The 11610-nt window shown below is 43.6% G+C and overlaps 1 protein-coding gene across 1 annotated transcript; it reads right to left on the reverse strand.

Moving 5' to 3' along the window:
• Nucleotides 1–1057: 1057 nt before the first annotated feature.
• Azgp1 (alpha-2-glycoprotein 1, zinc-binding) lies at nucleotides 1058–8621 on the reverse strand. Its single transcript, XM_028782803.1, has 4 exons — nucleotides 8489–8621; nucleotides 5673–5933; nucleotides 3582–3857; nucleotides 1058–1728 (listed from the first exon to the last, which is right to left on the reverse strand). Exons 1-4 carry the CDS (start codon nucleotides 8547–8549, stop codon nucleotides 1403–1405), a joined length of 924 nt encoding a protein of 307 aa, XP_028638636.1. The 5' UTR covers nucleotides 8550–8621; the 3' UTR covers nucleotides 1058–1402.
• Between the last annotated feature and the right edge of the window lie 2989 nt (nucleotides 8622–11610).

Genomic DNA, 11610 nt, shown 5'->3' on the forward strand with positions numbered 1-11610 from the left:
AATAAAGACTGCCTAGAGACACTCTCAGACTAGCTGAACTTCTTGCAAGAAGCATAGACCAGCCTTGCTGCCAGGACAGGCTCAGACTAGCTGAGATGACTGAAATGGACACTGTTTGACTACTGAACTGCCTATAGGTTATGTAGTGGGCTCCAAGTTTCCAGCTTTCACGAGCTGTCACCCATGCTGCTGTCATGGACTTCAGTAATAAAACTGTCTTTGAGTCATTTCTGCTCTTGTATGTAACCGTTTACCTATATTTATGTAAATAATACCAATAAGACTGTTGGAGGATGCTTTTGTGCACTATGTATCCAGATCCTGATTTCTATGTCCATATGTCTGGCTGCAGACCCAAGGATGGCATGTTAATGACAAGCATCTTGGGTCTCAGAGTTATGTAAAAATTGTGTTCCATTATCTCTGATTGGTTAGTAAAAGAGACAACTGGTCAATAGGCTGGGTGGAAAAGATGGGGCTGGACTTCCTCAGGGGGTCCCAGAGGAGACAAGAGTAGAGAAGGACCATGAGTAGAAGAAGGTATGGAGAGACCATGAGAGGTGCCGTGAGGGGGTCGATAGGAGTCTCCATGAGGACACATGTGGACTAGATCAAGCCAGGGCAAAACTCAGACTGAAGGTAAAAGACCATGAGGCTGGGAAATAGGTAGGCTTACAATGTTCAAATAGCTCAGAACCTGCCTAGCTTCGTGCCTGTAGCTTGTTAATAAAAACACCAGGTCTCTGCGTCATCTATTTGTGAGAGAGAATGGGCTAGAGTGGGTATAGAAACGCCCTGCAGTTATTTGGGCACAAAAGGGACATAAGAAAACCCCACAAAAATTACAGTTCACTGAACTGGACTTTGGTGGGATCCATCCTTTGATCTGCTGTTGGCTCCCTAGCTGAGGTGAGTAGATATTTGTTCTCATCTTCCTGGGACTAGAGCTACACAACAAAGATCTGGAAAGATAAGTCTGACCAATCTCCTCTCTTGATGTTGCTTTTGTTCGGGGTATTTTCTCACAGTGCCAGAAATGAAACACTAGGACAACATCTTTGAGTGAATACGAAGACATCATATGAATCAACTATGTGGGGGCAGCACACATGATAAAATCAATTCACACTTCTGTAGCATCTCAGAGTTTAAAATGCCTTTCTGTGCCATGCTAGGCTTGAGGACAATTGCGAGGGTTTACTGATTAATCTAGAAGGAGTTTTCCAAGGCAAGGTGATTGATTTGATATTGAGAGTGAACTCAGTGCGTAGTATTCAAGTCTTCTGTGCCCAGCCGTGTTCCTTGGATTCTTGCTGGCTGTCGCACAGTGGCCCATGGAAGACCTTGTTGGTGATGTTGACTTCTGAAGTTCAACTCTCTCATATCAGGCAGAGAGGGTAGCTTATTGAGGCTGAGCCACAATGTTATTTTCAGCCTTTCCTTTTCTTGTCTCATCCCACTGCACTGAGAGAGATTGGGACAGCCCCTTGTGTTCTATGAGGCAGAAGAAGGGGTCTCTGTCTTGGGGTGGGATTTCCACCTCCACCCAGGAGAGGTAAGTACCATTTCCATTGGGAAAAACACCTCTTTCTGGTTCAGATGTCAGCTTCTTGCTGGCCCGGTTCCAGTTCAGACTAATTCTTGGTGGGTAGAAGTCATAGGCCAGACATCTGAATATTCTGTTTCTTCCTGGGGCCATACGGCTGGTGATTATCACAGTGGGAGGATCTGTGGAGGGAGAAAGTATTCACATAGAGAGTCTAAGGTGGGCTTTTCCCTGCCATGCCTCTTTCGTTCCTAACCCCCTGGATGACTATCCAGTCTGATTTCTCTAAGAGACCTTTGTGAAGTTCTGGAAGGGTTTTCCCTGTTGGGTTATCTGGTATGTCCATAGCTACTCTCTTACTCCCTGCCTTTTGTTATGGTTTATTGACTTCTGACAGCAACTGATTGAGACAGAGGATTGGGTAGCTAGCTCAGTGAGTAAAGGGTTTGCTGCAGAAGCATGATGATCTAAGTGTGAATCTCTAGAACATGTGTAAAAGTTCAATGTAGTTGTGTATGTCTCTATTCCCAGAGCTCATATATGGTGATGGGTAACAGAGACAGGGAAATACCTGGAATCTGGCTGGCAGGCAAACTTGGTGTCTCAAACAAGGTGGAAAGTCAGTACCAATAGCTGAGGTTGTCTTCCGATCTCCACACATGCACCATCATACATATATACCCTCATACATACATACACAATCATACATACACACAGATAACAAAACAGAGACAGGATATATACATACACACACACATTATACATATACACAGATAACAAAACAGCGGCAGGATACATACATATACACACATATATAAACACATCATAAATACACACAGATAACAAAACATAGAGACAGGATACATACATGCATACATAGACACATATCACAAATACAGGTAGATAACAAAACATAGAGACAAGATACATACATACATACAAGAAAACATAGAGGCAGAATACATACATACATACATACATACATACTACATATACACAGATAATAAAACAGAGACAGGATACAGACAAAATGTATGCGTACATACAAATATACAAACATTATGCATACACACAAATTACAAATTACAGAGACTACAGAGCCCAGGGTGGCCTTGAACTTGTGATATCCCTGCCCTGAGTGCTGGGATTACTGGCACGTACTACCATGCCCAGATTTTGAGTGTCTTGAGTGTGCTTTATAGCTCACACCACTACTCTCTACTACCAGAACATCACCCCAGCTCCTTGGTTCTGTCCGAAAGAGGCTGCACTGTATGGAGGAACTACTATGGAATTTGGACTCTGAACTATGAAATTTAGAGGGCCTGCTGAAACTGAGTCCCAATTTATTCTTTTTTTTGTCCCTCCCACCTGATTCCTGAGACAGGGTCTAACTGGCCTGGTATTCGTCATGTAGGCTGGCCTTGAACTCATCCTCTAGCTTCAGCTTTCTGAGTGCTTGGATTACAGCATGTGCTGCAAAGTGGAGGTTACTTAGGGAACCTTGCCATCGAGCCAGTTTTGTTCCTGATTTTTTTTTAAGTGCTAAGGATTGAATCCTGACTCCTGTATATGCCTGTATATGCCTGTATATGCCACCACTGAGCCACACCCTCAGCCCCTCCCTCACTGGGGGATTCTAGGCAGGGGCTCTACTACTGAGCCACATTTCCAGCCCCTCACTGGGGGATTCTAGGCAGGTGCTCTACCACTGAGCCATGACCCAACTCCCTCACTGGGGGATTCTAGGCAGGGGCTCTACCACTGAGCCACACCCCCAGTCTCTCACTGGGGGGATTCTAGGCGAGTGCTCTATCACTGAGCTATCTCCTTGGCTTTTTTGACCTGAAATTTTGATGAACGTTCATTTTGGCTCTTATGTCATGTGTTCAAAAGGAAAGACTCCTAGTATATGAAACCTGGAGGATGAAGGGACTAATAGGGGTTGATGGGACAACCTGCCATTGTCCCCTGAGCTGAGATGACCTTGGTTTTCAGTTTAGTACTTGGGGTAGATCATAAAAACAGTGTGTACCTGTTCGGTCCAGGTGAGATCTACTGTAGTTCAGGTACCTCTTCAGCATTGCAGGACATTCCTCCTCTAGGTATGCCTTGGCTCGCTCCACGTAGACCTTTTCCGCCTCCCACTTTAGCTTGGTGTTTGTAGCTGCTGGGTCTAAGGGGATCCAGGCTGGGATTTCTTTGTTGAATTCGATGAAATCCTTTCCGTCGTAGGCATACCTCCAGATGGCTCCACTACTTCTGTTATTTGTGATCTCACAACCAAACATTCCCTGAAAGGTGTGAGACCCTGAAGCCTCCCCGATCCCACAGGGAGTCAGTCAGATGGATGCCAACTCCAGCTGAGTGACTTTCAAATCTTATGTGCTTGGGACATCTAAACACTCAATTCTTTATCTTGGCAAACAGGTTGCTAGCCAGGCACACAGCAGTGGAGGAAACTACTTGGCTGAGTGTTTCAAGCCACTCTGAGAGGGAACACATTCTTTATAGTTGGAGAATTTCATAAGTTATGGATAGATTCCAAGTCTATTTCTGTCTAACAGGGTCTCATGTAATAGCCTCAGATACTCTAGGTACCAAGGATGACTTTGAACTTCTGACCCTCATGTCTTCATCTCCCTAGTGCTAGGATTATAGGTGTGTGACACCGTACCCAGTTTTATGCAGTGCTGGGAACTGAACCCAGGTCCTCTTGTATGCTAGGTATGCTCTCAGATTTGGAGCGTTTTTTACATCATCTTATCTGATGAACTTATGTGTTTTAGTGGATGGTGAACTCTTCAGAGTTAAACACAATCACACTGGATTCCACTTCTAAGTTAAGTAGGAGTTATTTGTGTTTTCTTATAGATTATCGGAGTTCCTGCTTGTCGGGCTCATACTGCATCAAATCATTGCTCTATACATAGGTGGGCCATTTCCCTCCTCTCAGTGGTTAGTATCTTATTTATTAATTTCTTCGTTTATTTTTGAGACAGGGTCACACGTTATAGCCCAGGCTGGCCTGAATCTCAGCTACTACAAACAGCAATCTCTTGTCTCAAGTTTCCTGGATGCTGGAGTTACTGATAAGCCATCATTTTCCAAGCCTATTTGGTGTTTATTCCAGATCTCTAAAGATCTTCTCCCCCTTGTCCAAGAACAATGACTCTTACACAAAGTAACCAACCTACCACAGGTCAGTCTGATTACAACGCCTGATGTTTACTCCGTCCTGAGTGGTGCGGGCAGCACAGGCTCTGAAAGCCCTTAAGCTGTATGGGTTTAAATTCCAGATCTCTCTCTGTTTTGTTGAACTAACTATGAAACATAGTTAAATTTAAGTGAAATACTTAAAAAAAAAATCCCTGAAACGAGAAGAGTAATAATCTTTGAAGATGTTATTTTGACTATTTTGACACCTGAGCCTGGCACAGAATAAGTTCTCAGTAAGTGCAAGTTACTATTATTTATTTTATTAATTAAGTAATTGGTGTGTGTGTGTGTGTGTGTGTAGTGTAAGCACATGGTTGTGTATGCACATATATGTACCCATGCATGCACACTCAGAGTCCAGACGAGGATGCTGGGAGTGCTTCTCTATTGCTCTCCACTGGGATAGTGTTGAATCTGATTCCTTCTCAGAATTAGAATCTCAGTGGGTCAGGGCATGGAGATGAGAGGTCAGCGGCACCTTGGCAGGAAGGGACTCTGATACCACTTCCTTGTAGCGGCTCTCAACCTTTCTAATAAGTGCGACTCTTTAATACAGTTCCTCATGGTGCTATAACCCCCAACCACAAAATTATTTTGTTACTACTTCATAACTGTAAATTCGCTACTGTTATGACTTGTAATGTAAATATCTGATGTTCAGGATGTCATATTCAGGGGTCACAGCCCATAGGTCGAGAACCGCTGCTGTAGGGGGGTTGGTGTCTTGGGTGAGAGTGGAGGAAGCCACGGGAAAGGAGGAGGTAGACGTGATTGTGTGTGTGTGTGTGTGTGTGTGTGTGTATGTGTGTGTGTGTCTTGTTCCATCGAGTGGAATCCTTTCCGCTCATACTCACGGACTGCATCAGGTAACACACACACACTCATTGGGCTATAGCAGCTCACTGACCTGTACTGTCCTCGTAATAGTCCATGATGTCTTTCAGAGTCACAAGGAAGATCTCCTCCCTGGCCCTCTGAAGCTGGCTTTCCTTCTCCCAGTCCTCCATTCCTTCCACCTGGCTCCAGGGTCCCACGGGCTCCGCCTTCCCGCTGTTGCTGTTGTAGTGGAAGAAGGCCTGATCATTGAGAAATGCGGTGGCTTGAAACCTCGGGAAGCCTTTGCTGGGCCTGGACAACCCGGTGTAGAGGAAGATCAGAGAATAAGATCCTGCAGAAGGAGAGACGATTCTGAGGGCTGGGGTTTATACACAGGAGGCCCACTGCAAAACTGCAGAGCCCCAGGAGGAAGGACCTGGCCTTGGATCCTCTTCCTCTCCTGCTCTTGTTGCCAGCCGCATACCATGGGAGGCCTTTCCTCAGGATATGTCAGAGATTGTTCTGTGTTGTTTCTACATGGTATCTCCCTACTTTGCATATAAAATTATATATGTGTGTGTGTGTATGTGGTGTATGTATGGTTCTTGTGGGCGTGAGCACATGTGCATGGTGTAGAGGTCAGAGGTCAAGTTGGGATGTCATCCTTCATCTTTCTCCACCTTATTTTTTTAAAATTATATTTATTTGTGTGTGTGTGTGTGTGTGTGTGTGTGTGTGTGTGTGTGATTTGTGCATATGCCATGTGTGTATAGCAGTCAGAGGACAACTTGTAAGAGTTGATTCTATCACATGGGTCCCAGGGATCAAACTTAGTTATCAGGCTTGGTGGTAAGTACTATCACTGCTGAGCTGTCTCTTTGATCTGCCACCTTAGTCTTTTTGAGGTAGGGCCTCTCACTGGACCTCAAGTTCATCAGTCTTGCCAGGCTGGTCCATAAATAATTTCTAGGGATCTACCCATACCTATCTGTCTATAATCTATCTATCTGTCTATCTATCTATCTATCTATCTATCTATCTATCTATCTATCTATCTATCTATTTATCTATCTATATGTCTAACTATCTAATACTGGCTGGTTTTGTGTCAGCTTGACACAAGCTAGAGTCATCAGAAAGGAAGGAGCCTAGTTGAGGAAATGTCTCCACAAGAGGTATTTTTCTCAAATAGTGATCAATAGGGGAGGGCCCAGCCCATTGTGGGTGAGGCCATCCTTGGGATGATGACTCTGGATTCTATAAGAAAGCAGGCTGAGCAACCTAGTAACCAGCACCCCTCCATGGCCTCTGCATTAGCTCCCACCTCCAGGATCCTGCCCTGCTTGAGTTCCTGTCCTGACTTCCTTCAATGATCGACTATGATCTGGAAGTGTAAGCCAAATAAACCCTTTCCTCCCCGACTTGCTTTTTGGTCATCTTGTTTTGTTGCCGCAATAGAAACTCTGAGACACTATCTATTACTCTTTCTTTTTGTTATATATCCACCCATCAACTCATTACCTGTCCATATCTTCCCACCTATCATCCTTCCCTCCCTCTCTCCCTCCCTCCCTTCATCTGTGTATCTACCCTACTAGTTCTATTTCTTTAGAGGCACCTTACTAATGCAGAATTTTGGTATAGAATATACTTAACATTTTAAATATATATCTATTTTTAAAATATTATATATATACAGGTCTGTGCATCATATGTGTGCAGTGTCAAATGAGGCCAGAAGAGGGCAAAGGATCCCCTGACACTAGAGTTCTAGGTAATTATAAGCTGCCACATGAGTGTGGGAACCAAATACAGGTCATCTTCAAGAGCAGTAACTATTCTTAACCATTAAGCTATCTCTCCAGGCCTTTTAGAAAATACCTAACATTCAAAACACAATGCTTCATTATAAAACAAGAATAAATAAATAATTATGTAGCATTCTGTGAATGTACCAATGTTTTTAAACTGGCTTGGTTTAGGAATCTTCACCGAGAAATTTATGTGCAGTGAACAGACTCATTCCCATCCTGGAACTGATGTGGCTTCCCCAAATTCCCTGCTGTCTTCTCTCCTAGAGGCTCTTGCCATACCTCGCTATAGAGGGAAGTCCTGGTGTCCTCATAGAGTCTTCTAACCTGACTCTGCATTTCCCCTTGGGATCTCTTCCATTTTCCTCCAGAGTCAGACAAGTGTGTCCAGCCCATGGAAGAAGGGGAGGGGAGAGAGTAGTGGAAACTGTATGGTCCATATCCAACTCCACTGTCTGACTCCACTGTTAGAATAACACACCTTCCAGGCATCTACCATTTATTTACAGACCTCCACCCTACTGATGGTAGTAATGGGTTCACAAAGTTGCCAGTTAACATAGTTCACCCTTCTAGAAGCATTCAGGAAGTCACTGGACTTGTGTTAAATAAGACCTTAAAGAATGTGGATCTGAGGACTAGCAGTGTAGTTCACTTGATACGGTGCTTGCTATGCATGCATGAAGCCTACAATAAAGGAAGATAAAAACAATCCAGTATACAGCATATGCTTGCCGTGAACTTTTGACCCTCCTGCCTCCAGCTCCCTTGTGTCGGGATTATAGGCATGAGATACTTGGTTTATGTGGTGCTGAGGGATTGAACCTAAGGCTTCCTGCATGCACAACAAGCATCTTATCAACTGAGCCACACCAGTAGCTCTCAGATTCATGCTCTTTAAGGTCTTATCTAACACAAGTCCAGTGACTTCCTTAATACTCCTAGGTGAACTAAGTTAATTGGCAATTTTACAAACCCATTAGTACTGGATATATGGGAATCTCAGGTACACAAAGAGTTCTTCTTACGGCCCAACATTTTGTTTTTTGCCTTCCCATTGTTTCTCTCCCAATCTTCCTTTGTTTTGCCCACTCACCAGTCTCGTGAAGTACTGTAGGATTCAGAAGGAGAGGCAGGGTCAGCAGGACAGGCACCATTGCTACTGTAGTGGCCGGGAGAACAGTCTACACAGGAAACGAGGCTCTTGCCTTGAGGCCTGGCATCCTGCCCAGGGGTGGTGATTCCACAGCCAATGAGAGAGGCTAAAGCAATTCCTCTCCAGAGAATGATGAAAAGAGCCACACAAACCGGTTGGGCAGAGGTTTGATTACGGGGTTCATGTACAGGAGCTGCTAACTGAGAGCAGAGAAAACCTGTCTAAGGATCATGTGTGTCCCTCAGATGAAAGTACATCAGTGGGGTGGAGGTCTGTATAGTAAGTGGTAGATGTCTGAAAGGTGTGTTATACTGTGACATTCCTACCCTGGTGTCAGCAGGGGGACTTAGGTGTTGTAAGACCATGTTATAAGAAATGAGTTCTTCTTTCTAGAAAAGTTTTGAACATGTCAAAGCACAGGCTTGGTGGACTACATCTTGGGAAATCAAGGGGAAACCTAAATGTACCCTCCAGCTTCTCTTGATTTTAGTAGACTTTGTTGATAGACCAACTGAGACAGGATCTTATGTGTCCTAGGCTGGCCTTCAACTTCCTGTGTAGCTGATAATGATCCTTCTATTTCTCAGGACCTGGGATTATAGGCATGTGCCACCACACTTGGTTTATGCTGTGCTGGGGATGGAACCTGGGGCTTCACGCATGCTAGGCAAGTGATTTGCCAACTGAGCTACTTCCCAATCTCTTAGTTGACTTTAAAGATCACTAATTTTGGAACTCAAGTGGTTGAACAGTGTGTTCTCCCACTAGCTTTGTTATGAAGGCTAGAAAGCCATTGATGGTGGAGGCTCTGGTTGGCAAAGACCACCCAGACTAAGAGCTTCAGGGAAGAAAGCAGTTAGCCACTTTACCCTAGATAACGGGAAGACTGTGGGACATAGAGAAGGGCCACTTCCCCCTGGAGGACAAGAAGGAGACATCCTCTGGTGGCTTCAGTTAAAGGGTTATCTACCCCCAAACTAGCAGGAAACTAGTAACGTATTGCCACTGTGGGAGCAGTCAAACCAGGGAGTTTATTCGGTTTTCTCTTGGTAGCAGGTTTATTTCATTGAGCACCAGGATTCACGGAACCCTTTGGATGATGTTAAGGTTAATATGATTGTCAGCTTGGCAGTGTCTAGAATTATCATGGAGATAGGCCTCTCTTATCTCTATAAAGGATTTTTTAGACCACGTTAATTGAGACTCGAAGCCCCTCCCTGGATGTGAATGGTACCATCCTATGGGGCTCTGGTCTCTGACTAAATGAGAAGGGAGAAAGTGAGCTGAATGCCAGCCTGTCTTTCTTTGCTTCCTGACCGCCAGTGCAATGTGGCCGACTGCTTCACGTTCTTGCCACCGTTTCTTCTTTACCACTATGGAGTGTGTCCTTGAACTGTGAGCCAAATAAACCTTTCTTTCCTCAAGTTGCATTTGTCAAGTATTTTGTCATAGCAATAAATAATTAATACCATATTTAATCTATGTATGTATGAATGTATACATGTGTATATCTACTATCACCTACCTATAATATCTGCCTGTCTGTCTATTTATAGCTATTATCTCTCCGTATGTATGTATGTATGTATGTATGTATGTATGTATGTATGTATGTATATATATGTATGAATCAATCTGTCTGTCTGTCTATCTATCATCACCTATCATATCTATTTATAATCTATCTATCTATCTATCTATCTATCTATCTATCTATCTATCTCTATATACAATCTGTCATCCTCTCTCTCTCTCTCTCTCTCTCTCTCTCTCTCTCTCTCTCTGTGTGTGTGCATCCCGCTGTATCAGAAGACAGTTCTTTCCTTCTACTATGTGTGTATGTGTGTCCTGGATATCAAACTCAGGTTCTCAGGTTTGAAGCAAATGCCTCTATCTACTGAGCCATCTGACTGGTCTGATTTTTTTTTCTTTTAGACATATGGTCAAACTTTGTAGCCCTGGTCACACTGGAACTTTCTGTGTTGACCAGACTGGCCTCAAATTCTCTGCCTCCTTACTGTTGGGATTAAAGGAATATACTACCACACTCTGCTAAAATACATTTAAAATTTTTTATTACATATATTTGTATGGTGCATATGTGCATATGTGTGCTTGTAAGTAGAGCCAGAGAACAACTTTCAGACTCAGTTCTCCCCTTTAACCATGTAGTTCTCAGGTATTGAACTTTGGTCACCAGTCTTGGTAGCAAGCCCTTTTATTCCCTATGCCGTTTTTCAGGTCCTCAAATCAGCGTTATTTAAAGAATCAATGTGAACATTTCTCAGTTTAAGGTAATTTGACTTTCAGAGTTTGGAATGGCTTTTTACTCAGAGTGTTTGATGAACTAAATACAGCACTGTGTTTTCAGTGTTGAAAGAATGGGAATCTCAGAGTTATTAACCAGGATAGGGCTCACTGACTCATTCTCACAGTCCCACACTTCATAGTTTTGTGTTTGTGAGATATTTGCTGATCCTCTTTGGAGTCTGCATCACATAAAATGTTTTTGATCCTATATGACAGTAAAGACAAATGTCCTTTCAGTAATTATGTTTCATTAGGGCTGTGTGCGTGCACATGTGTGGGTGTCTGTCTCTCTGTGTGTGTGTGCATATGTGTGTGTGTGTGCCCCCACGCTGAGCTATCTCTCTGATCCTTCACAGGTTATTTTTAGAAGGCATGTATGGTAAAGCAGAGTACACTCCCAGAGTGAAGAGTGAACCTCCAGAATGAAGGTTCCTCAGCCAAGACGCAGCAGCTAAGGCTACCCTCAGTATATGGAACCGAAATTCTCACTCTGCTACTTACCCTTCCTTGTCCAGCCTTGAGGTGGTCTCCTCTTGGAATAGGAGGGAGACTCTTTCTTTCTATAGTTATTTCTGTGTATATGTATGTGGGTGTCAGAAACCATCTAGGAAAGGCAAAAACTAACAAGTGATTTTCTGGAGATGACCCATCATTTTGCATGGCTGCAATGGGTAAACTCTGAACTGTAGAGCCTTCAGAGAACTCATCTCAAGATTTATTCTTGTTATTGTTATGTCTTTCCTATCATTATT

Source organism: Grammomys surdaster, unplaced genomic scaffold (assembly GCF_004785775.1).
Source record: "Grammomys surdaster isolate TR1022 unplaced genomic scaffold, NIH_TR_1.0 880, whole genome shotgun sequence".
Taxonomy (NCBI): Eukaryota; Metazoa; Chordata; class Mammalia; order Rodentia; family Muridae; genus Grammomys; species Grammomys surdaster.

What these genes read in the sequence shown, in the direction of transcription:
- Azgp1 (XM_028782803.1), bottom strand. Translation starts at nt 8,549, where the DNA reads ATGGTGCCTGTCCTGCTGACCCTGCCTCTCCTTCTGAATCCTACAGTA. An exon ending in TACAGTACTTCACGAGACTG is followed by an intron (nt 5,934 to 8,488) that starts GTGAGTGGGCAA and finishes CTCCTTCTGCAG; the next exon opens with GATCTTATTCTCTGATCTTC. An exon ending in CTATTACGAGGACAGTACAG is followed by an intron (nt 3,858 to 5,672) that starts GTCAGTGAGCTG and finishes GGGAGGCTTCAG; the next exon opens with GGTCTCACACCTTTCAGGGA.